At 53.1% G+C, this 25,827-nt stretch overlaps 1 protein-coding gene across 4 annotated transcripts in view; it reads left to right on the top strand.

Annotated features, from left to right (window-relative positions):
• XPNPEP1 (X-prolyl aminopeptidase 1) overlaps positions 1-18,145 on the top strand; it is a 53,798-nt gene extending 35,653 nt beyond the window's left edge. For all 4 annotated transcript variants that reach the window (XM_075533553.1, XM_075533549.1, XM_075533551.1 and 1 more), the window contains 13 exons: positions 662-743; positions 2,257-2,467; positions 3,904-3,993; positions 4,550-4,600; positions 5,725-5,783; positions 5,959-6,036; positions 8,231-8,302; positions 9,269-9,329; positions 10,654-10,723; positions 11,784-11,957; positions 12,517-12,593; positions 13,705-13,803; positions 17,433-18,145. In XM_075533553.1, the coding sequence (XP_075389668.1) occupies positions 662-743; positions 2,257-2,467; positions 3,904-3,993; positions 4,550-4,600; positions 5,725-5,783; positions 5,959-6,036; positions 8,231-8,302; positions 9,269-9,329; positions 10,654-10,723; positions 11,784-11,957; positions 12,517-12,593; positions 13,705-13,803; positions 17,433-17,561 (1,253 nt within the window). In that variant the 3' untranslated portion in view covers positions 17,562-18,145. The remainder of the gene's footprint in view (positions 1-661; positions 744-2,256; positions 2,468-3,903; positions 3,994-4,549; positions 4,601-5,724; positions 5,784-5,958; positions 6,037-8,230; positions 8,303-9,268; positions 9,330-10,653; positions 10,724-11,783; positions 11,958-12,516; positions 12,594-13,704; positions 13,804-17,432) is intronic.
• Positions 18,146-25,827: the final 7,682 nt, after the last annotated feature.

The raw sequence follows: 25,827 nt of genomic DNA, 5'->3' as shown, positions 1-25,827 counted from the left end.
CCCCAGCAAGCTTGCCAGGGAGCTGGGAAGGCCTAAGACCACAGGTGTGCCTTGTTTTCCAAATGTGCAGCGACCTCACCAATCCCCCTGACACTGCCCACAGGTGGGTCCTCCGCCCAGCAGCTCAGCTTTCACTCACAGGATGCAGCTCTGCTGACTCATTGCCTTTCTTTTTGCCTCCAGCTGGAAGCTCTGTCTCTTTTGGGCTAATTGACCCTTAAAGAGAGAGGGCCTCTTTTGGCCTCCCTTGTGAGTGGGTCTCAGTTTTCCTACCCTGGTATACTTACTGCAGAAGAGAGAACAAAATATTGCTTCCCCTTTATTTGGGAGCCTTAGAAATTTTTCTGCTGCAGGGCCAGCCCTGGCAGGCCTCTGCCAGGCAGGCCATTCCAACTCTTTGTTTGGAGGGTGATTCTCCTGTTTTTAACTAGTAACTCTTCCATCCCCCTTCTCTGGAGTGTGATGTGGTGGCCTAAGAAACAGCTCTGGTGCCATCATGTGGTGGACCTGGGAAACTGCAGCTCAGAGGTGGAACCTGGAGCCATTTGTGCTTTTCTGAGATGGTGCTGGGTCCTTGGATGGCCCTGGTCTCTCTCTTCCTACCAGCCGCCCTTTAAAGCCAAATCAAGCAGGCGACAGGGACGTTGCTTTTCTTTTTCAGGGCTCTTCAACTTGCGAGGATCAGATGTGGAGCACAATCCGGTGTTTTTCTCCTACGCCATCATAGGTTTAGACACGATCATGTGAGTTTATGTTCCTTACTGGACCGTCCTTCCTTGCCCAGTCAGCCCCACCAGTTACTGTTGGCCTTTCGAGGAGGCTGCTCTTTCTTCCCTGTCCTTTTTGTCCTCCCCGACAGAGGGCATTTGTTTATACCCTGCCTCCTTGAATCCCCAAGGAAGTTTTCTGTGCAACCTCGGTTTCAATACGACATAAAAAGTAACCGGTGAGGACATGAGGACAAGCCTGGGCTGAGGCCAGTCCGTGGGATTCTCCTGCGAGTGAGACCTTGTCCCAGTTGGCTTCCCTGCTTCCCAGCCATCAGTGTAGCTGGGTTTATAAGCACCGCTCTGCCATTCTGGGCACCCTCCCATACAAAGAGCCTAGCCCTTCTGAAGGCCAGAGGCTGGAAACGGCCCAGGAAAGCCCCTGGGTTGGCTGGATTGCCAGTGACCTTTCCGGAGCCTTGCTGTGGTCTTCTCAGTGTTGCTCGTCTCTCGGGTGGCTCTTCCTTCGCCCATCACGTTTGAGAGTGTCTGCTGTGTGTCACGGTGTCTAGTCGGGCGGTGCTGGGGACACGGTAGTGAACAAGATAGGATCTGTGCCTTTGGGCACCTAAGTGGCACTGAGTAGTTGGCGTCAGTAGGGAAGGCTTGAAGGGTCTTCACAGGGCAGGCTTGAGGGGTCTCCCGAGGGGTCAGAGAAGACTGGGAACCTGGTGATGAGGCAGAGACTGAGAGTGACTGTGAGCCAGCAGGGCTGAGGGGTGAGCCAACCACTTCGAGAGGTTGGAGCCCCAGAGGAGGCTGGCATGCGAGCGGGGCCTGCCCCAGCAGTGGCCTATTGGGCCAAGGTTAGGCGGTTGGGCTTTGACTTGAGGACCATGTGGAGCCATTGGAGGAACTTTTGAGAGCGAGCCCCATGGGCAGACTGTTAGGAAAGACCACGGTGGCAGTGGGGGAGCCTGGGGCTCATGACACTTGTGTGCTCCCATAAAGATGGCCAGCCTCAGAAACCCTGGATAGCAGTGGCTCTGAGTTGGAATCGACTCAGTTGCAGTGGGGTTTGCTTGGTTTGACTTACTGAAATAAAAAAAAACAACCAACTTTTAAAAAGTCCTTTTAGCATGAAGAGAGAGAAAAAAAAAGAAAACACGATTGTGGTTGTGAAAACAGGCTAGCTGGGGACAAAGCTACAGACAGGGCACTAATCTCCGAGAGAAAGGAAGAGCTGAGTCTGGGTGCTGACTGAGCGTACATAATGAGAAAGGTGGACACCTTTGCTAGGGATTTAGGCTCCAGCTCAAGAGACCCCAGTGACCGGGGGAGGGGCAACATCACGGAGGGCCATGCTAGGTTCCTGGGTTGGGGAGTTGGGTGGATGGTGACTGAGACCACAGGTTGGGGATGGGATAGGGGAAGGATGGGAGGAAGTGCATTTGGCCGTGATCGCAGAAGTATGTACCTCTGTGTGTCTGTGCGCCCACCCCTGCCCTTACCTGCTCACCGCGTATCTCCGGCCCTGCCTCCTCTGCAGGCTCTTCATTGACGGCGATCGCATAGATGCTCCCAATGTGAAGGAGCACCTGCTTCTTGAGTTGGGCCCGGAGACTGAGCACAAAATCCAGGTGGTTCCTTACAACTCGATCCTGAACAAGCTCAAGACCCTGTGTGCTGACCTCTCCCCGAGGGAGAAGGTGTGGGTCAGTGACAAGGCCAGCTATGCTGTGAGCGAGGCCATCCCCAAGGTTGGTGGCTTTCCTCTGGTCCCTCTACACCCTGCCAGACCCCTGCTCCAGCACGGGGCAACTCTGTCTTTGAAGCTGTCACTTCCCTGGCTGTCACCTCCTTTGCACGGAAGTCAGACTGAGAGTCTGACCAGTCACAGCCTGTCCTGCGTTTGCTGGAGGGGCATCAGAGTTACCGCGTGGCTCATGAAATGTACCCGTGTCGATAACATTGTAGTGCAGGTGTCCTGGGAGGTGTTGCAAGAGTCATTGCTGAAGACAACGTTGAGTTTAAGGAAATACATTTTAAGAGTGTCATAAGTAAATAAGAGCTTAGGGAACAGGCAGAGCTGCCTGCCATGAACTATGAAGTTGGTATGAGAATGGCTGAATTTGGACCGTAATTCCTTGCCCCTGACTCCATAACACACCCACCGACCACATTTTGTAGTGAAGGAGACCTGAGGCCCAGGGAGGCTTGGTGAGTTGGGGGCTTGTCAAAGGTCCCATGTTAGAGCTACTCCCATTTCTGAGCTCCTGCTGGCCACTGCTAAGCAGCGGGCACCCAACTCTCGTTTAACGAGGACTTAGGGCAGGACCGGGATACAGGCCACTTTTGCGGCGGCCTTCTCTACTGCCCTGCCCTGGCCATCTTGCTGCCTGTGGCAAGCCCAGCGTGTCTTCTCCTCTTCACTGAGCAGCGGTGCCATCCTGGGACGAGCCCAGACTGGGCCTGGGACCCTAGCACCCTGTGGGTGACCCTGAGCTGGCCACACAGGTTCCTTAGAGCTTGACTTCTCCACTAAGCAGGGCTCACACCGCCTTCCTGGTTATTTTGGGGGGCGAGTAGGTGAGAGGGAGACGAGGGTAGAGTGAACGAGCTGCCCGCCCTTGAGAAGCACATAGGAGGCAGCACTGAGCCATCTCCTGAGATCACAGGCTGGTCTCACCTTGGGAGGCGCCTTTAAATCAGCCCCTTAGCAGGAGCAGAGGTGTGATCACTGAGCGTGACCAGAGAGGGGAGGGGGAGGGAGGGGCATCCCTCCCTCAGTCCATGCACATGCCTGGATAGCAGGCGAGGGCCTCCTTTTTGCTCAAAGAAAGGCTATTTCCATCACGCTTTGATTGGTTAGTGACCTCTGACCACCAGCCGAAGAGACCTGGAAAAGCAATATCTTGCTGATGGCTGGCTGCCAGCAGTCTCAAGAGTGGAGGGGGTGGGAGCGGGCAGAGAAATACCAGCTTGGTGTGCTGGCTCCCTGGGTGAGCTCAGGCCCCTTTTCCTGCTTAGCGATGGCTGAAAGGGGGAGGTGGTCCCGAGGCCCCGGGGCCATCTGGGGAGGTCGCCAGCGAAGCTCTTCAAGCGCACCCTCTGAAGTGTGCTGTGGGGGGTAAAGAGGCGATGGTCTCGCGGGGAGCCGCGCCCGACTTCCCCCGTGACTGCCCTCCGCCCGCAGGATCATCGCTGCTGTATGCCTTACACCCCCATCTGCATCGCGAAAGCTGTGAAGAATTCGGCCGAGTCCGAAGGCATGCGGCAAGCCCACGTGAGTAGAGAGAGGGCTGTGTGGCTGGAGGAAGTCCTGGCAGCTCCCTAACCAAGCCCGAGCGTGGGCCGAGGCGGCAGGGACCGCCCTCGCCTCGGTGTCCTGGTTCTCCTGACCCTCGACGGGCTGGATCTTGAGTGTAAAGCCCAGTACAAAGAGAGACTGGTAGTGGGGTCAGTATGGTGGTGCTACATCGTGAAGGCTCTTACGAGACCCAGGTTGGTTTTCAAGGCCAAGGCCTGGTCTAGAAAGCTCTGGGGCCTGGAGGGAGGTGTCTTTTGACAGCGACCTGTTGCTCCTGGCTCACGTGCTGGAGTTCAGTCCTGTGGGAGGGCTGCGTGGCTCTGGGGCCGGGCCCACTGCTATTTGTGCCTGGACCACGGAAGGGCCGGGGTGGGGACACGCTGCCGACAGGTTGGCAATGCTCCCTTGCAAAGCCGCCCCTGCTCGTGGCTTGGCCCTATAGACAGCGTGCGCGCAGTCGGATTCGTCAGGCTGAATCTGGCCATGTGATGTTCAGTGATAACTGTAAAAAATGTCCCCATTGTTCGCTCAGATCAAAGACGCCGTTGCCCTCTGTGAACTCTTCAACTGGCTGGAGAAAGAGGTGGGTCTTAGTCTTTGTTAAGCACATGGCTCTAGAGTATTTAGAAAACAGCGACCTGTGCCTCTCAGTGGCTTCCTCTCTTGGCCAGGAGGCTTACGGTCTTGATCTGATTATAGCACTTTTTCACACAGTTCTCTGGAACTTTGGGGCGGGGTTGGTGGCGCACCTAGGTTTCAACTTCTTTTCAGTTGTGGAAAGAGTCATGATTAAGAAGGAAGCCCAGGGAGTGGGCCCTTTTGGGCGCGTGGGATGGCCTCATAGCTATGGAGACGCTCGCTGGGTGGGAAGGACTCTTATATAAAGATTGTGAGCAAGCTGACCGTCTTAGGCGGAAAAGAGCTTTTGGTACATTTTCAGGTTCGGATGAAGCATAACCCCTTTTCATATTAAATCGACACCTGGCCACGTGTCCCCTGTCCTTTCACACCTTGTGAATGGCAGGAGGGTGATTCCTTTCTGTTGCTATTCGACTTTATCATGTTCGTTTCAAATAGTTGATTCCACAAACAATTCTTTAAGAGTAGCTAAATTAGAAACAGAGAAACCGTCACCTATATTCCCACAAATGTCACTTTCCCCCTGCGTTCCCTCCTCCTCATGGTCCTGGGCGTGGCTGCGTTCAGTTAGGACCAGAGCACGGGCGTCTTCTGTGCGGTGTGAGCCCCGCAGCCACGACCCGAGTGGAGACGGCAACTCTTGCCTGTGCTGGGTCCTCATTTCCTCTGTTTTGACCAGCTTAGATGGTTTTTGCTTTGCTGTTCTTTCCAGTCACCCTACAATAAAACCTTTGCATGGATCTTTTCTATTTCAGTTGGATTCTTGTCTTAGGATGTGTTCATAAGAGGGGATATCACACTTTTGATTTTTTAAACTTGCACACAGTAGGTTTGGGGAGCTTTTAGGATGTAATGCAGAGGCAAAAATTAAACAGATAGGAATCTTTCTGCTTGACTTGAAAGCCTTTGGAAGAGCTCTCCCTGCTAAAGATAACTGACATAAACTGTGTCCTAGGGTGTGAAGAGCCGGGTACGGGGATGGAGGGAAAGATGAGCTTTTCACTTATGTTCGATAAAAGGATCGGATTTATTTCAGCAGATGGCCTCTCAGCAACTTCCTCCTTGTAGGTTCCCAAAGGCGGCGTGACGGAGATTGCGGCTGCCGACAAAGCTGAGGAATTTCGCAGGTAAAGATGGTGAGGGGTCTGTGGACCTCATGCTGATTCCCAGGGTGAGTCAGGGAGGCCCAGGGCCCTGCTTTTCCCCTGGTCTGTGGACAGGTGGGTGTTGGGGACAAGGGGCAGGCACAGTGGCACAGTCCTCATGCCCCACCCCTCCCTAACCTCGCCCTCTCTGTTCCAGGCAGCAGGCGGACTTTGTGGACCTGAGCTTCCCAACCATTTCCAGTACGGGACCCAACGGCGCCATCATCCACTACGCGTAAGGCATGCGGAGGAGCGAGTTGCCTGGCCTTGCTGCTGCGGCCACAGAGCAGCCTGAGTGGAGGAGGGACAGGATTCTGTCAGGCACCCCCAGTCCCGTCACCTCCGCCTCTGCGTGTCTGTTCTCAAAACTCACTGCCATTGAGTCGTGTCTGACGCATGGCGACCCTCTGGGTCATGGCCGAGCTGCTCCTGTGTGTTTCACAGAGACCCTAACGCCCTACCGGAGTCCAGAGCCTGCGAGTGGCTGGGGGTTCCAGATGGTCGACCTTTCTTTCGGCTCGCAGCCCAGTGGGGAATCGCTGCTCGCCCATTGCTTCCCTTCGAGTGTCCTTTGCGACTACAACTAGGGGACATTTGCCAGCCCGGATTTGGCTTGTTCTTTGAGGCCTTATTTTACCCAAATCCCTAAGTCTCTACCTTTCGGGAACCTTCTCTTAACTCCAACACATGGTGTTGCCCTTCTCCACGGGCCCCGGTGTAGTCTCGCAAGGTCACTTTCCGCTCAGGCGTCTGGAGCTGTGTTCAGAGCCCTTAGAGCGTGGTGCCCAGAGTTTGAAGTGCTTTTTACCTCTAATAACGACAAGGAGGCTGTTTCATACCCCGAATGCTTACCATGGCGGCAGTGGGGCCTCCTGTTCTGAGTTGGGAGGGAATCTGTTCCTTCTCCCCGGGGCTCAAAGCCTGACTTCTCAGTCTGTGGGGACTTTCCCCAGAGAGTCTCCAAGAGCTCATGGCCCCAAACAACAGAGCCATGAGACCAGGGGGGCACGCGATGCATCGGCCAGCTGGACTTGCCCGTGGCGGTGAGGGGGAAAGCCCTTAGGCTTGGCCACTGGGTTCCAACTTCGCCCCAGCTCAGACCATTTTGCGCTGCGCGTTTGGAGTCTGGTGCTCCCCACCTGTGATGTGCTGCCCATGAAACAGCACTGTCTCTGTCTGTCTCTGCGTGATGCCCTTGGGCACAACTGCTTCCCCCCTTTTAGTGTTCGTTTTGCAAACTGTGTTCTCGGGGCAGATGATGAAGGCGTGTGGAGGGAGCCAATCACGACATGGCAGCATCATGAGCTCCCGTGAAAATGTAGAGGGGGCGCCAGTGTTTCTTTCCTGTTTGATTTGGGAGGATGGCTTTCCTGCCTGAACACCATTCTAAACCAAAGTCAAAGCCACTGCACTGTGGCCATTTCGACGCCCAGGGACCCTGTGGGCTAGGGTAGGATCGTGAGAGTTTACGGGACTGTACATTGTTCCTGGAGTGGACGGCCTCACTTTCATCCCACGGGGCAGCGGTGGGTTTGAACCTTGGGGTTCGTAGTCCACAACTCCATGCACTATCCCCCCAGGGCCCTTTTGAATTCTCTCCTAGAATTAAGTTAACAATGAAGGCATTGAATTTCAAACCAAGCGGGGAGGCCTTTGCTTCTCTGGAGTTTCTTCTTGACCTTGTTGGAAGCCCCTTGCGAGCCGGGCCCTGGCCTGGTTGTCTCTGTTCGTCACTCAGCTCACGTGCCCACTGGTGGCCTGGAGTGACCTCCCTTCAGCAGCAGGGTGGAGACTGGGAGGCATCCCTTGGTGTTTCCCAGCATAGTGATAGTGCCTGGCAAATTGTGTGGGAAAGTGCATCACTTTTGTAGAAACCCTGTTTCCTGTGGAAAAATTGGCCCCAGTATGAATAGCACCATCTACTCTTTCCCCTGAAAAACGCTTTCTTTTTTGCCTTGTACATCGAAACATTCACCCTTTGCCTGCCTGCTGGGTCAAAGCTAAGGTAGGGAGCTGGAGGTAGAGGCCAGCGGACCTGGGCACCTGTGGCCAGCGAGTGCTGCGTGGACCCCAGGCGGCGCCATCCCCGGGCCCCGGGGGTCCTCCCTGGGCCTGTGGCATCTATTGATGCCCGTTTTAATAGCTTTTCTCGTGACTGTGTTCTGTTCCAGACACACAGGGACACAGAAAGGAACATAAGGTGTTCTCCCTAGCCTTGGAGTTGGGTTGGTTGAGTCTTAGAACAGTAGAGAATGCATCTTAATTGGAATAATTAACTTATTGAGTAATGTGTTACTCATAAGACATGATTTCAGACTTATTCAGAGTCACGGGAAAGTCCAGCAATAGAACAAGGAGCGCTTGTCTCCCGTCTCTGGCGTTACTGGTTGTTTACACAGGAGGAACAGTTCTTTCTTCTCGTTTCTTAGGCCAGTCCCTGAGACGAATAGGACCCTGTCCCTGGAGGAGGTGTACCTCATTGACTCAGGTGCTCAGTACAAGTAAGTCAGCTGGGCCTGCATCGAACTTGACCCCGTCCAGTCAGGGTGGCTGGGTAGGTGACAAGCCAGGCTCCAGCAGAGAGCACCCAGCTGGCGATGTCCTTCTGGGCTGGCCATTCATGGACTGGTTCTCAGGCCTTGTCCTTTTTTTCACCCCTAGATGAAATAGCCCAGTTGTGTGTCTGTCCCCTCAAAAGACTGATAGAGATGCTTAGCCCCCAGCTGGAAGTTGTTAGGATTGGGAGAGCATATTAAACAAATAACTGGGAGAGAGAGAGAGAGAGCAAGCTTTGGGAGCCACTGGCTACGAGTCTGCCCCAGCCCATGACCGCACACCAGCCCCTGTCCTTGCAGCTGCGCTGGGCCTTTGCCAAGTGAAGGATGCATCTTGAACGAGCAGGCAAGTTGAATGAGTTTGCTGCGTGAATAAAGCAGTCATCCTCTAGAATAGTCTCTTAGAGGAGACTACGTGTGAATTGGTCCCCCTGTGGCTCCTGTGAGAGAGAGTAAAAACAGGTGTCTGCCTTGCGAGTGCGTGGGACCCGCAGGACTGGCAGGTGGCCCAGAGCTTTGCCTTTCCAGCCTCCACACCCCACTGTGGTGGGAAAAGTAATTACGCAGTGAACCCGGGCTGTTGGGATCACTTGGGTAATGCTGTTCTGAATGTTGGTAGCATTCTGGACGCTTTCCGTTCTATGCCCAGGATGCGGGCAAAGGTGTGCTAAGAAAGACACCTCAGTATTTCCAGTAGGCCCCTTGCCGCCCAAGTAGGAGAAGCCAATTTCAACCCTCTTGTGCTACATTGTCCTCCTTTCTCTCGGAGCCGCATGTCACGATGGAGATGGTGGGGCTGGGACTGGCTACGCTTACGCCCACGGCACCGGGCCCTCCTTGAGTTCACACGGTCTCCTTCTGAAGTACAGGTTTATTTTGATCCATAATGGCCCTGTGCTTTCTTGTGGGCAGGGATGGAACCACAGATGTGACGCGGACCATGCACTTTGGGACCCCAACGGCCTACGAGAAGGTAGGGTGGAAGCAAAACACTCGAGAGACCCCCCCCCCCTCCCCCAGCTTTTCATTAAGAGGAGGAACGGCTGTTGTGAAAAGGGATTGCATAAATAAGTCACGAATCATAGGCAGGAAAATTACTATGGAGTCAGGCTTATCACCTTTATGGGAGTGATTTCATTAATCATTGGAGGGTAAGCCATTTGGGGAACTTTAAAAAGCATTCTTTTAAGGTTAAGGCAGCTTGGGGTCAAGTTTAAACCGCTTTGGTCTTTCTCTTGCGTGAGGAAGTCTGTGCGGAGGGGGAATGGAATAGTAATGGACTACGTACTTTCAGAAGCAGTGTCTAGATCCGGTTCTGAAGACTTCCCCGGCCCACATTTCCCTCTGTAGGAGCTCCCTGAAGTGCCAGACGCTGCCCCGTAACTGGCGTCTTTGACTCGGAAGCAGCCGTGAGGAGTTCAGGGACCTGGGGGTGACAGAGCCTCTCAGCTGTGACTGGCTCTGTGGCCTTGAATGGTCACTTAGGGCCTATAAAAGATGAAGCAAAGAGTCATTCACCCCTTTGGTTGGCCCTGAAGATTCCACGAAGCCAACACGTTCCTGGCTCTTAGTCACTGCTCTGTCCAGGTGGACTGAGTAGGAGAACAGTTTTTCCAAAGGCATTCCTTCAGGAGGTGTCCCCAAGGCAGGGTGTGTCATGGCATGCGTTGCCATGGGACCAGTTTCACAGCCTTGGTGCCCGTGTCGTGTCCATTTGGGGACACCAGCACGTTCGATGCGTTGGGACCTGGGTCTGGAGCCCCTGAGGTGACTCCGTGCTGTGAGAGGAGCCCAAGCGCGGGTGGAGCGGGTCTCCTGGCAAACCGTACAGCCTCCTGACAGCAGTGCCCGGGCAGCGAGGCCAGCCCTTGGGAGCGCAGGGTGGGTCTCAGCCTGCCGCCACTGTCAGCTGGCCTGGCTCTGAGGTCCACTGTGGCTCGGGGCAAACTACTGAATCTCTCGGCGAGGTGAGGACCACAGTGGTGCCCAGAGGTGAAGTGCGGGACCCAGAGGGATGTGCAGCACCCCTCCTCCCAGGTTTTCTGTGGCCACCCTGACAGCATGTCAAATGGCCACCACGGGACAAGGTTCTGTGCGTCATCTCTCTGACATCTTTGTTCAAGAGTCGATGGAAAGTTGGCCCCATGGTCAGCCTCCCCCCAACCCCACCCTGACTTTTTTTCTTGGTACCCTGGTATGCAGTGTGGCATTGCTACAAACCTAAATAGGCAAGAGCTATGCTGTCAGCCAACCTCTGCCCCATTTCTGCAACGTGCCCTCTGGGCTTTCTTTGGCAGGAGTGCTTCACCTATGTCCTCAAGGGTCACATAGCCGTCAGCGCAGCCATTTTCCCGACTGGAACCAAAGGTAGGTGGCTCCTTGTGCCACGTGGTGGCCCCTTCTGCAGACATCAGCATGTTTGAGTCGAGGGATGTGGCCTTGCCCTGGTTCACGGTGGTAACCCTTAGCTGGCTTCAGGCCCAGCCCTCCCTGTGGGGCTGCTGCTTGGCATGAGGTTCTCTGCCCACGGACTGAGTTCAGAGGGCCTCCCAGCGAGCTGGCTCAGGGCTGGGCCTTGGTGTCAGTGGTGGATCTCTCTCCTGACCCTCTGTGGCAGTGTTTCTCAACCTTCCTAATGCCTCGACTCTTTAATACAGTTCCTCATGTGTGGTGGCCCCCAACCATAACATTATTTTTGTTGCCACTTCATAACTATAATTTTGCTACTGTTATGAATTGGGCGACCCCTGTGAAAGGGTCATTCGACCCCCCAAAGGAGTTGCGACCCACGGCTCTATGGTGCAGGAGGAAACCTGCAGGCAGCTCTCAGGAGGGTGTCCACCAGGCTCAAGGGCTTTGGGCCTTTCCATCTGCCCTTCAGCATGGGACCAGGGTTTGCGCTGGGATTTATTTTCATGGCAGTCGGACTTTAGACAGACACCCTCCTGTGCTGGGGGACTGATGGAGGGCTCATTAAACTGGGAGTTTACAGGCTTTGGGTGTAGCCAGGTCGGGCACACAGTCTCAGGCCCATTTTCCTCCTCTCTGGGGATTGTCTGCCTGGTTGCATTGAGCCAGAGCCTGTCATTCTGAAATCATAGGGTCTCAGTTGGGAATGGAACTTCCACGCCATTGAAAACAGCTGCACCTGCTGCAGGTCCCTGTGCCTCTCGCCAGGCTGACCAAACTGCTCCCCCAGCCTCAGACCGCACTGGGGAGCCACCCTCCTCCAGAGCTTGGGCTCCTAGAAAGTTCTTCCTCGTGGTGGGCGGAAATCTGAAGCGTCCAGTAACTTTTACCCGCTTGGTTCTGTTTTACCCGCTCGGTTCCGTTTCACCCTCTGGAGCCAGACATCATAAACTAATCTCTAAAGTGCTTTGTAAACGGAAAAGCACCATGTCAATAACACCCAATGGCTCTCTTTCAGGCCACCTTCTCGACTCCTTTGCCCGCTCAGCTCTGTGGGATTCCGGCCTAGATTACCTGCATGGCACAGGACACGGCGTTGGGTCCTTTCTGAACGTCCATGAGGGTCCCTGCGGCATCAGCTACAAAACATTTTCTGATGAGCCCCTGGAGGCAGGCATGATCGTCACCGATGGTAGGTGGCCCGCACAGAGAGGCACGAGGGCCTGTGGAGGCTCTGTGTGGCTGTTCCTCATAGCTCAATTACTTCCGAGCACTCTGGACAGACGTTCCTTCCCTGTCACCTTGAATTACCTTACCCAGTATTGGACAGCTTCTCTGATCACTGAAGGGGAAGAGAACATCCTTTGTCCCCCCACGCCCCAGGGGAAACCGGAATTCTTAGCTCCATCAGTGAGCTTTGGCCTGTTTCCTCACTGAGCCGATGCTGGGCAGCAAGGTCGCCCCCTTCTGCTCTCTTGGAATGCATTGCCTGTCCTCTGCTTGGGGAGTGTTTTTGATGGCCGCAGCCTCTGGTGTATTCATTCAGCAACCCCTGGCCAGGGAACTTGAAGCCAATTTCCAGGCACTGCGGGGCCTGTGGAACGTGGCCACATGGGCGGAGGCCCCCAGGTTCTGGTCCCCGAGCTTGTGTTACCTTCTCTTTCATGGGAGGGTGGGGGCTGTCCTGCCAGGCATGGCGGCTCTGGGCGGGAGGGCTTTCCTGTCTCAGCGTGCGCTGTGCTTTCTTGCAGAACCTGGCTACTATGAGGACGGAGCTTTTGGAGTTCGCATTGAGAATGTGGTCCTAGTGGTTCCTGTGAAGACCAAGGTATTTCTCTCCATTTCCCTTCTTTCTTAATTCCCTGTGTTTCTCAGCGGGGCAAGAAGACGGCTTGGCGCCCAGGATGGAGCCAGGATGGAGCCGCAAAGTGACAGGGGCTTTCCCGAGTAACTCGTCCCTTTCTTGAAAGTCAGGGAAGGAGACCTTTATTGTGCTGGCCCTCTGACCCTGAGTTCACCAGTGGGGCAGGCTGGCGGGGGCTGGCCGTGGCTTGGGGCTCTGGGCTTGCCTGATGGGGCTCCTGTGAGGTCTCTGCTCCTGGGGATGCTTGGCGAAGGGGCTGATTTGTAGGTTCCCCTCAAACCTGAGTCAGAATCGCTGGGGTTTGGGGCCTGGGAAGCTGCAGTTCCAACACACTTGCCAGGTGATTTTCCTTGAGTTGAGACACCCCGAGTTAAGGCCGTCAGTCAGGCTTCTCATGGGATAAATTAAAAGATGGTGTTTCACCCTCTTCCCCAAACCGACTGCCGAGAGGCCACCGGGCTGTGCCTGAAGGACCTGCTGCTTCCCCTCCGTGGGGGTTAAGGAACTAGAACAGTTGGAGGGAAGTAGCTTTGGAGCCTTTAAGGAGGCCACCTGCAGGAACCTGTTCTTACAGGGGCCTCTGCATCGAGCAGAGACCCAGCATGCACTTGTGCGTCCCTGGCTGATTTCACACACGTTACCCGGCGTCTTTGCCGAGTCAAGGCAGACCATGTGGACGATTGTTGAAAACTATTTTGGGGATTTATACCCAGAATCATGAGAAATAACAATCAAATTTCACAATCATGAGAAATGAAACAAGGATGACCCAACCCTAAACCCAGGCCCTGCCCTCGCTTCTGCTCCATCGCTCGATGTTAGCCATGGGCACCCAGCCTGGAGGCTGTTGGTTCTCTCGGTGGCTTGTGCTGTGGCCCAGACGTGAGGTTGTGCGGCAGAGCCGCTCCCTGGAAGGCAGCAGCTGTGCTCAGATGCCTCTTCCGTGGGCCTATGAACACGGCAACCTGCTAACTGATTCTTGCCTCACAGGTACACCACGCTCTGGTGGACATGCCCTGGTGGCTGCCGGTCCACCAAGGTAAAGAGGAAACATTTCTGTTTATTTTCTCCACAGTATAACTTCAATAACCGGGGAAGCCTGACCTTTGAACCTCTAACTTTGGTTCCAATACAGACCAAAATGATAGACGTGGATTGTCTCACAGACAAAGAGGTATTGGAGAAGACTGGGGCCGGGGGCTGGGGATGAGGGCAGAGTGTCGGTGGCGGAGGCAGCCCTGCCAAGTTCTGTGCCCCATCCTCACTGTTTAATTCCGAGGCTGAGTTGAGGTCAGCTGAAAAGTCTAGGGCCTCTGGGGACCGTGGTGCCTAAAGCAACAGCAAAACTTGGTGCCATGGAGTTAGTTCTGACTCCGAGGGACCCGTAGGACAGACTTGAACTGCCCCGTGGGTTTCCGAGACTAGACCTGTTTCCAGCAATAGGATGCCTCAGCTTTCTCCGGCAGAAGCTGGTGAATGGGAGTTGCTGACTTCAGTGAGCAGCCCAGCCCCTCTGTAACCCACGGTCCCAGCAGGGCTCCTTGAGGACCAGCTTTGCCTGGAATCGTAAGGCCTTAGGGAGGAGCGAGACTGGGCAGAGCCGTGGCGGGGAATGTCGCCTTTGGTGGTCTGATTACTTCCTCGGAGGACAGGAGTCCTGGCAGCACCGAGACAGGGTGAGCCTGCACCTTCCCTCCAGAAAGCCAGGTGATGGTTGAGCCTCCTGGCTCTGCACAGACCAGGTGGTTTCAGGTGCCATGTGCGACAGTATGGAAACGAGAGGCGGATGAGTTGTGTAACTCGGATTAGGAACTGATTCTCACAGGAGGGTGAGAACGCTCCCAGGTCTTCAGAGCTTCCCAGGTCTTCAGACCCTAGAGCTTCCCAGGCTGGCTCCCAAGGCTCACGAGGCCAGGACACGTGGCAAGCCTGGGGACTCTGGAGTCAAGCTGGAGGGATCAGGCGGGTGATCAAGGTCAGAGCAAAGAGAAGGGACAGGAACGGTCTGTTCTGGGCAAAGTGGTTCCCAAGCCAGGAGGCCAGAGGGCACGTGTTCTAGAGGGCAGAGCCCTGGCAAGTCATTGGAAGGCGTGGCCCAAAGCAAATGACGGGCAAGGAGGGCAGGGCCAAGCTGGGTGGGTTACTCTAGGAACAAGAGGGTCTTGTTACTCTGAGGCAACCCTGGCCTCATTTCAGGGGTTCCTCTTGAGACAGGAACAGATTCTCGGGGCGGGGGAGTAGGGGAGCTGTTGGCTGCATGCTTGGCACTGAGGAAGGGGTCTCGGGGGGCCAGAGTTCAGGGATGCTTCCTTTCCCCTCGACTGGAGTGTGGCCTCTTCCCCCTTAACCCTGCTCCCTGCTGGGTGATGAGGCAGGTGGTCTGCTTTCCGCAGGCTCTGTGCTTGGGCACATCCACTTGGCATTAGTGTGCTTGGGTTGCCTGCACATGCCCCCCACATCATCACCACCATTACCATCAAGACCCAGGCGGGTCCCACTGGCCCTGCTTTCACCAGCTCTGCAGATGGATACCAGACAGGAAACAGATCGCAGCCGAACAGAGCCAGATGTTGCTTTTTGATGCCCAGGGGCTCCCGCCCACATAAGGGATGGCTTAGGTGACAGGGAGCAAGCACTCAGCCCCTTAACAACTGGTTATCTCATAATGGCTCTTGGGCACAGCTTCCAGAATCTTGGCCCTGGACCCTGCTCTCTGGGAGGCCCCAGGCTGTGGATTCAAGTCTTCGTGGGCCGTTCCCAGCCTTTCCTATGCACATTCAGGGCTTTCTCTGGGAGGCATCGCCAGGTTCATATTCCATCTTATCAGGCTCCCAAGGAGACTGTGCTGGAGGCCAGTTGCCCTGGAAGGAGGAGGAAGAGTGTGCCAACCTTTGATTCACAACCCACCCCCATGACATGGGACACATACCAGTGGGATCTCTCTTATCCCATAGTTCGTTTCTGTACCATGTCGACCCAAACCACTGAGCTATTCTTTGGCCCAATTGGTTTTTATCTGATCCCCAAATTCTTACCTGCGCGTCATCAGCACATGTATACCAAAGAACAGTAGACTAGAGTGTCTCACTCACCAAGCAAGAGTCCCAGAGTCTCTTTCAGGTAGCTCCTTAATTGGCCTAGGATCTTATCTTGTCTGAAGGCAAGGTCATTCCGGAGAGCAACGTTCTTCCCTTTGGGCTTTTAAAGCACCTGGTGTTCAGCAACTAAGCGAGGGAGTTTCCTTCACTTGCCACCAGATGGCAGCAGAAGACTTGGGTTGGACCTGAACTGGGGAAGCCTGCAGACTCATCAGAGCTCAACCAACCCCCAGAGGGCCTTGGGAATGTTGCTGTGACCCCTGCACTGCACCAGCTGCTGCTGTCACCCTTGCTGTTGCACTGGCCCTGCGGTGACAATAGCTTTTTGTCTCTTGATCCCTCCAAGCAGGGTTAGTAGGCTCCTCAGTGGAGACTGGAGACTGCCTGGGTCAGAGCTAGTTGTCCATGCTGCCATCTGTCTGTCTTCCGCCCCTTGTGGGTGTTGAGCTGTCGGCCAGGCTTCAGGGCCTGTTGTCCCCAGTGCAGCTGCCTCCCCAAGTAGCGCTTGACTCACTTAAAACAGCTACACAGAGAGTGGTCGTGCCGTTGCCCACCTCATGCGGCAGGGTGTCCAGTCAGGCAGAGAGGGTACAGCGACACCCTCTTGTAAAACTTGTTTCCCTCCAGGCTGCCTCTACTCCCCCTCACCCCCAGCGGAGGGCTTTACCCTCAGGCGTCAGGAGGATGGGCTCCGACCTGGGCAGCAGGTCTAGTCGCACCTCCTTTCTTGCCTGGTCACTTTATCCCTGGATGTGAAAGCCACATTTTGCTGAGCATCTGAAAGTCAAGCCCACTTCATGCACTTGGCAGCACCATGGTCCTTGACCATTGAGGGTTTGGGGGTCAGTTGGCCCCCTCAAGAGCCACATGGGCCTCACTGCTCTAAGTTTATCTGCTTCGTCGGTAGAGACAGGACAGGAAATTCAGTGTGTGGGCAAGACAGCTTCAGGCGAGTCTCTAAGTAAAAGCTTCTACTGCACTCCTGGGGCAGGGAGTGTTCTTCATGCACCACCCGCCCTCCTGGTTCCCTTCCCAAGAGATGGCTCGGGTGTAAAAGACTGAGTCTCGCACGGGTGTGTGCAGAGGCTGCCCAGTAGGAACTGGTTGGCACTGGACTCTGACAATGACATTGGTATGGCTTCCAGGCCCCCCTCTGGGGAGCCACCCGGTCACCGGTTACTCCACCCAGGGAAGCCCAAAGCTAGGGTTTGTCACCAGGTTGCTGGTTCTCTCTGAGTGCTTCCCGGTCCCCACGCAGTGGACTAACCAGGGAGCGCTTTCATCCTGAGGGATGTGGCCAGCTAGCTCTCCAGAGAACTAGAACACAACGAAGTCACGGGTCCGAGGGGAGGGAGGGAGAGTTGTGGGCGCCCTGCTCTCCACTCGAAGGAGCTCTGGTGGCTAACCGGGCGACGTGTTGGGCAGCTAACCACAAGGTCAGTGGTTCAAACTCACGTGCCCTGCCCCAAGGGAGATGGGTGTGTCTGCTTTCTGCTCCTGTAAAGATGTTCTCAACCTGAGAACCCCAAAGGGGGCGGTTGTGCTGGGTCCTTGAGGGTGACTTGGCGTCGGAATCGAGTTGCTGGCAGGGCGTTTGTTTAGGGTTTTCGGTTTTTTCTCAACTTCTGACCTCCACCCCAGGTGCCCCCCAGTGATGCCCAGGTAACTGACTGCCACCCGTGCCTCTCTGCTCCTCCCCCTGCAGTGCAACTGGCTTAACAACTACCACCAGACCTGCAGGGACGTGATCGGGACGGAGCTTCAGAAGCAGGGTCGCCAGGAGGCCCTGGAGTGGCTCATCCGAGAGACGCAGCCCATCTGCAGACAGCACTAATCCGGGGTCCCCCCGGGCGTGGATTTTCTAAGCAGCTGAGGACCGAGCGTCGTGGCAGGCCCAGGCCATCCTCCCCTTCTCCACCCCCCCTTTTCACTTTTAGACTCTTGAGAAGAATCAAAAAACTTTCTTTTATCCTCTTTGATAATTTCTTGCAAACACTTGGTTTTATGATTTTTTAAAATTGTTGAGAATGAGCCAAAAATAAAAATTGCTGTCCTGGAAGCGGGGGACCCCACAAAGCTGAACGCAGGCCGGGGCGCCCTCTGGCCAGCGACGTGCAGCAGAGCATCTGTGGGGGCAGGCTCCAGGTGCTAGCGTCTCCTCCGGTCGCCCTCATGCCCATGGGCTTCTATTTATGACCAGTGAATACACACCTCAGAACTCTGCCCTGGCTGCTTGTCTCTGTCCGCATCGTGCTGTCCCCCGCCGGTCAGGCGAGCTGGCCTTCAGGGCGGGGTCTCAGGCAAATGTCACCCAGCTGGAAGGCCCCCTCCGAGGTGAGCGCTCAGGCCTCCCTTTGCTTTGTCTGGCTCCATTGTACATCTCTTCGCTTTATAAAAATCATATTATTTTGGTGAGTATTTTTATTATCTCATTGTGCTTCTGATTTTCAAAGTAATAGGACAAAAAAAGTAGCGAATGACAATAGTAAAAACCCCCATGTTTAAAGTGACAGTCTTCCATAATCCAGCCTGTAGGAGGTGGGCGCTGCAGGTGGCCCCCTCGCTGCCATAGTTTCATAGATTTGTGACTTGTGATCCTAGGGGGTTTCCTTGTACATGCGGGTGCAGCCCCCGTGCCATAGTTTCATAGATTTGTGACTTGTGATCCTAGGGGGTTTCCTTGTACATGCGGGTGCAGCCCCAAGGGTGGGGAGGCTCATGACCCTGTGACATGACATGATGGTTGGGGTGGCTGGGTGTGGAAGGGTCGACTTCTAGGTCTTTCCATGGGGCTGGCCCTCAGTTGCCCACCGTGATCGCTTACTTCATGACTCACCCTTGATCTGCTTGCCTTCTGTGTCTCACTTCCCCGCATGCCCACCTCCCAGTAAACTCTACTCAGACCCTTGGCTCGGGGCCTGCTTCCTATGGGATACAGCTTAAAGATACCTCTCAGAAACAAACCACTGTTACTTACTTCCCTGTGCTCCCCCCACCTCCCATTTCTTCTTGGTCCCTATTTGAAGGGGCTTCCACCAAGTCTGTAGAAACAGAATGAAAAGATGATGGATTCTCCCCATGCTCTTGCTGTAGCCCCTCATACAGTGAGTCTGTGCATGTGTGTAAAGAAGTCTACTTGCACACACGCAGACAGATCACAGACACAGAGTAGATTATTGTACATGGAAGCAACTGGATTTTTTTTAGTGTGCTAATTTATAGCCCAATTTATTTTTCTTTAGTGGTACATTTAAACCCATTTTCAAGGAATGTAGACTATTCTAGTGGGTAGTAAGCTCTCTTTTTTAAAACGAAATCATTTTATTAGGGGCTCATACAACTCATCACAATCCATGCATACGTCCATTGTGTCAAGCACATTTGTACATATGTTCTTTTAAAAACTCGTCTTTTTAAACCTTTCGTTTTTGAATGGCCCCCAAAGAGAGAGAAGCATCTTTTCACCATTCTTGCAGGGGTGGTGGACGATATCCATGCCTTTCTGCAATGTGGGGGTGGCAAATGAAGTAACCACATCTCTGGGTACATGCAGAACCAGCGCGACAGCAAAAAAAAAAAAAAAGGTCTTCCGAGAGTAGAGTGAGCCTACGTTGCCAGTGCTGAAAAGCTAGCCCAGGCCGGCCCAGCCCTTTCAGCATTCCCGATGCCCACCTGGGTGGCGAATGGAAGTCTAATTGTAACGCAGCCCAGCTGGCGCAGAGGAGGTGCTTCCCAGCAGCAGGGCACTAACACCCCCCCATCAGTCCTTGAAGGCCATTGTTCACATTTGCTTACCTCTCATATGCTCAAGGCGAGGCTTACAAGGTGGAGTTGCTCCCCACAGGATAGAACATGCTCATCATGTGTTCGTTCATTGTTCCTCTAAAAGTTGGATGAGGAGCTTCGTGAGGTCCCCGCCTCCTTGGTGAGATCCTTCTCACAGGAGTTTAAAATGATCATCACTTTCGTGAGTATGGGTTGACTGCAGAAACAAGTCCAGAGACCCTCATCTGTGTAAGAGAGAGCTGTATATAAAGGGACAATTGTGTATGGAGAAAACATCCCAGCCCAGTCCAGGTCAATTCCATGTCATATATTAGCCTGTATGGCTGAGACCAGTTCATAAATTCCTCTTCAAACTCATGCAGCACATGAAAGGATACCAAATGTAGGTAGATCACAGACTGGTGGGTGGAAAGGCCTGTGAATCTGGTGACGCATCTCCAGGGCTCTGGCTGCCCATCACTAGCTCCATGTGGTTTGTCAACAAGAATGTGAAGCAGAGAGAGAGTCCTGCCTCCAGAGAGCAAGAGAGGAAGTTCCCAGAATCCTCAAGCGGAGGCCACTTCCACAAGAAGGAATAACCAGGCTGTGACCTGACTGACAGGCTAGACTCCACCCCTTCATTCTTTTAGCAAGTTAACACGAAATGGTGGAACTACCATATACCTCAAGTGTGAAGACACCTCTGCTGTTTATCAGGCTACTAAACTTGTTGCTTCATGAGCAGCTGTCGTGTGAAGTCTGATGCGATTGGCTCACGCCTGGGAAGTAAAAGTCTGATGTGATTGGCCCACGCCTGGGACATAAGTTCCCTGGTGCATGCTGCCCAGAGCTTCGTGCTTGCACTGGCATCGTCTCGACGACGTCTCAACAGACATGAAGTAGGTGAGCTAGCCCTATCAAGATTGAGGCCCAGAATAAAGTGGTTATGTGAGAGCCCAGAGGGAAGATGGGAAGATAAAGGTGTGGGTCAAAAGAAAGAATTTCTTACTTTCAAAATTAATGATACATTTTTTATTTTTTGGAGGGGGTTGGTATTATGCAGAAAGTAGTGCATAAAACCCCAGGGAAGGTGATTGTGTCGGTCTCTCCCTGTACCCCCTCCTGACATTTTTATGTGAGGGTGCAAGGAAGGGTAAGTTATGAACATCCCTGTCTTCAATACCCTTGGGATGGAGGTCAGGGCGCCTTGTCTACCGTCTTGTTACAGCTCCACCCACGACAGCCTACTCTTACCGTCCCCGCTCCTGGCACTTCTTCAGCTGAGGAATGACCAATTAATTCTTAGCAGATTAATTCTGGATTAAGAGCAAGCAGCTGTGAAAGAAATCAATGTTGTATTTGCAGCCATGAGAGAGGTTTTGACCTTGGTCTTTCCCAGCAGCTGGGAGATTTATACCAACAGTGACCCCAAGATTAAACACAAACCCCTTTGTGACACATTTCAAGCAATGGCCTTAACTGTGCTGGCTTCCAAGAAGAGCTGGGGTCAGTGGAGGTGGAAGCAGGTGTTGGGAGTTTGGGGGAACGGATCATACAGGGTTAAGCTGTCCAGGCTCTTTCTCAAGCCTGATTGCTTGTCCAGATGGGTGCCGAACACACTCATCCACAAATGTAGAACCAAACCTGCCATGGGGTCAATTCCTACTCATAGTAACCCTTTACAGCAGTGGTCACCCTTCCTAATGCTGCCACCCTGAATACCGTTCCTCCCATTGAGGGGGACCCTTGATGTGGGCATATGGGCGGGTCCGCCTGGAGAGGGACAGAGGAGCGGAGTCTCGGTTCCTAAGGCCATCGGAAATATGGTCGTTGGACCCCAAAGATGGTTGTGACCTCCAGGTTGAGAGCCACTGCTTTAAAGCGTTTCCTAGACTGAGTATTGGAAGCAAACAGCTTCATCTTTTTCTAGAGTTGAGTGGTTAGTAGGTTTGAACCATTGACCTTGTAAACAGTCCAAGGTTCAATATATGTGTTGGAGGGGGACTGTGCTGTACCACACTTGTCATTTTGTTTACCCATAACCTATTGAAGAACTTCTTAGTAGCTTCCTGTCATAGATTGAATAATATCTTTCAGAAATATGTGTCAACTTGATTTACTATGATTCTCGGGAGCTTGGCAATTATGTGATGACGTAGTTTGACAGCGAGGCAGTGATGTAATCACTCATGGCAATCTGATGTCATCCTGCATTTGTGATATGTTGTGAATTCTGACCTGTGTTAAATAGGCCGATCCAATTATGTTAGGATTCGGCTGTGTTTATTATGCTAATGAGGCAGCATTCAGGTGGGCTGTGCCACCCTCCTCAGGCCAGCCCTCATCTGATTTAAGGGGCGTTTCCTTGGGGGTGTGGCCAGCATCACTTGCTATAAGGAGAGAGAAACCAGCAGAGAAGAGCCAACGTGCCTGTCCTAAGAACATTCTAGCCTCAGGAAAAGATTGATGCTATGACACACAGACGCCCAAGAGACACCAGGCCCCCCGATAACGGAAAGACTGGACCTGCCCCCTGAGCCGACAGAGCAGGCACCAAGTTGGACTTCCAGCACCCCAAAGCGTGAGAATGAATTTCTGTTCAAAGCTATCCACTTTACAATCTTTCTGTGTAACAGCACTAGATAACTATGATACTGCATATTACTTTTTTGAATCACAAGGGAAAGTTTTTTTCGTATGGAGAATTTCAGTATATGAGTACCACGTGAAAGACTGTTGTAAGATGATTGGGTTAGGAACGTGCTCTCCAAGGCATTGGGCACAACAACCTCCCCGTGAGCTAGCTTCCCTGATCCTCAGCGTCTCTAACATGGGCTGAGGAGGTAACCGTCTCAGGACCGGTGGTGACATGGAGGAGGGAAGAAGCTCCTGCAGGCTAGCGCTCTGGTCCCTTCATGCCTTCCAGTCAGAGCACTGCGGCAAAAAGCAGCAACCTTCTTGAACTATAATCCACATGCCTTACCAGTCACCTGCTTATGGCGAGATGCCTCGAAGCTGGGTTTTCTTGATTGCTCTGGCTGTCTGGGAAGCATGTCTCTTGTTGCACCTTCATTTCTGAGTTGTTGCAATGTGAAACACACACAGCACACACCACACACACACACACCCCTACCCCCTGCTGCTCAGGTGGTGTGACCAGAGGCTGCACACACACACACACACACACACACACACACACACACACACACCACCCCACCCTACCCCCCTGCTGCTCCGGTGGTGTGACCAGAGGCTGTGCGCGTGCGCGCGCACACACACACACACACACACACACACACACCACACCACCCCACCCCCCTGCTGCTCGGGTGGTGTGACCAGAGGCTGCACACACACACACACACACACACACACACACACACACACACACACCACCCCACCCCACCCCACCCCCCTGCTGCTCCGGTAGTGTGACCAGAGGCTGTAGTAAAGTCCCTTAAAGCCTGGGTGAGGCCTCCTGAGCCTCTCCACCACCCATTTTTGCCGGGGGGTAGACTGGTACAGGGCACAACACAAAACCTTTTGAAGAAAGGGGGAATCAGTCTGGGAAAATGCTTGGAAAATCACAGGGAGCAGAACCTGGGCTTTGGACAGCACTGTTTCGGGAGTCGGGGAGTGAGAATTTCCAGCAAACCTTCCGAGGGAGTCCAGCTGCAGCTGAGCCCTCCTCTATGTTCTGCCAGCAGGTGGCAGTGTGGTTCTAGGGAGAGCAATGGCGGCCTGCGGCCCAAGAAAGTGGGCTCAGTTACCCTGTCAGTTCTGGGGGAAATCCTCCGTGCGTCCCAGGGATGGCCCATTAACCACAAGCTGCCCATCCAGAGGTCAGCACCAGACTGGCTTGAGGTAGAAATGTAGGCAACGTACATTTGACAGTGATAGGTCGGAGGGCCAGCTAAGCTGGGGCGACGGGACAGGAGTGCTTCAACCAGGATATGGAGTGTGGCTGCAGCACTGGGCGCTGGTGATCTAGTGGACCAGGCAGGTGACTTCCATGAAATCCAAGGTCTCCCCCGGTTGGATCCCTGTGCTCCATCCCATTGTTACATCCTTTTTGTGGACTCCGGCAATCCTGGCTGGCCCTGAGTCCCTGAGTTAGAACAGCTCACCTGTGTGCCGTCCATGGGAACTGCTCACCCCCCTAAACGTCAGACTCTCCGTCTTCACCACTAACCTCCTTACCCCCTTTCCTTTGCCCCTGGACACCTTTTCACTGTCCTAGCCTGCTGTGCCTTCACCCTGGCTGTGCCCATTTTGTCTCTCATGGGGAAACCTGATTCACTCCATTCTCACGAATTACAGGGAGAGGGCTGAGGGTTCCGGGGTCCATTGTGTTGTCTTCTATTTAAACAAAGGCTTTGTGAATTATTCCCCTCTGACCCCAGCATCCTTTTCTGCCCCTCTCCCATGCTGTATTTGGTTCTCTGCAGCCATAGTGGTTATGCGTTGGGCTGTGATCCACATGGCTGGCAGTTCGAAACCACCAGCAGCTCCGAGGTAAAAAGACAGGACTTTTCACTCCCGTAAACAGGTGCAGTCTCAGAAACCCACAGGGGGTTGCTGTGAGTCAGCATTGACTCAATGGCAGTGCGTTTTACTCAGTTGCACAGCTAGCGAGTGATGGAGCCAAGGACTTCACTGAGGAAGTCAGATTCTAGAAACATCTCTTCTGCTCTTATCTGGGAGGTTCTGTTGCCTCCCCAGGGTAAGTCAATCCTGGATAGGCAGCTGCTGTTTGCGCAAGCTGGATGTGGCAAGAGGGCATAGAAATGTGGGGGTGGTGAGACTATTGGTGATTCTATTATGAAGGAAGAAGCCCTGTGGGCGTAGTGCTTACACGTTGTGCTGCTAACCACAAGGTCAGCAGTTCAAAGCCACCAGCCTCTAAGGGAGGAAGATGAGGCTTTCTACTCCTGTAAAGAGTTACAGTCTTGGAAACTCATGGGTATTCAGTTCTACTCTGTTGTGTAGCGTCGCCTTGAGTCAGACTGGACTTGATGGTATTGGAGACAGTTTTGGTAGGAGAATCCATTTGCCATGGTCATGAGCCAAGGAATAGCATCCAGAGATGCAAATGCACACAAGCCAGGTGTCCTTTACCAAGGAGGGGGCAAAAAGGGAGGTCCCTGTGGGTGTCAAAAGTCCATGTATATAAAATGGAGGTCACACCCTTACACCAATGTGCAAGTATGGAATTAGAGGACATATGTATGAGAGCTAGACCTGATACTAATGATCAGAAATGCTCATTGTCTTGTGAAGCAAGGTTCATTAATTAAAACATAATGTTCAGTGTGACTTTAAACACCCACGACATAATATCTCATGAAGCAGACGTGCAGTGCAGTTATTTATATCCTCGCACTTTTGTACATTAACTTCTCATCTAATTAAAACCAAATCCACCTGGGGAGCTTTGAAGATGCTTTATTTGGTCTCTGCTCAGCGAATGTCATACGTAAGATATTTCAATTTGTAGGGTCATCTAATCCCTTTCTCTAGCTTTGATCAATATAGTTTACTGTCACAAAATGTTATTTTCATTGATGGAATGGGAAGAGGGTGATAGAAAATGTGGCCTCCACCACTGAAGCACTGGCAATGAGTTTGAGAAAGTTCATTGAGCAGACATGTGATTGGACACATTTGTCATGTGATAGAAATTTTACCAGCTTGCACTCATTTGCAAGTATCAAAAACCAAGTCTGTCTATATTTAGGAAATAAAACAGGTGGAAAGGGAGGATTTATGAGAGGTTATTGATGCTGTGTGAACGGAACAAGGGGATGCTGTATGGTGTAAAACCAGGAAAAGTGTGTGACAGGATCATCTCTCACCATTCTTCCTCAATCAGTTTGCTGAGCAAATAGAGAAAACCTGGCTTATAGGAAGAAGGACCAGATATATTCATGTATAAGCAGAGTTTTTCAGCACATTTTGAATGCAGTTTTTGTGGTAAAATTAGGTGTCTCAGCTGATATTTGGGTCGGATTATACTTGAGTATATACGGCATGTGGAATCAGGATTGGAGGAAGGCTTATTAACCACCAGAAATATGCAGATGACATAACCTTGCTGAAAGTGAGGAGGACTTGAAGCCCTTGCTGATGAAAATCAAGGGCTGCAGCCTTTGGTATGGATTACAACTTATTGTAAAGAGGACCAAGATTCTCACAACTGGACCAATAGGTAACATGATAAATGGAGGAAAGATTAAAGTAGTCAAGGATTTCGTCTTGTTTGGATCCACAATCAAAGCTCATGGAAGCAGCAGTCAAGAGGTAAAATGATGCATGGGGTAAATCTGCTGCACAAT

The sequence above is a fragment of the Tenrec ecaudatus genome, chromosome 16, assembly GCF_050624435.1.
Source record: "Tenrec ecaudatus isolate mTenEca1 chromosome 16, mTenEca1.hap1, whole genome shotgun sequence".
Lineage (NCBI taxonomy): Eukaryota > Metazoa > Chordata > Mammalia > Afrosoricida > Tenrecidae > Tenrec > Tenrec ecaudatus.
Note: the sequence above shows the minus strand (reverse complement) of the source record. Positions and strands in the feature narration are given on the sequence as shown.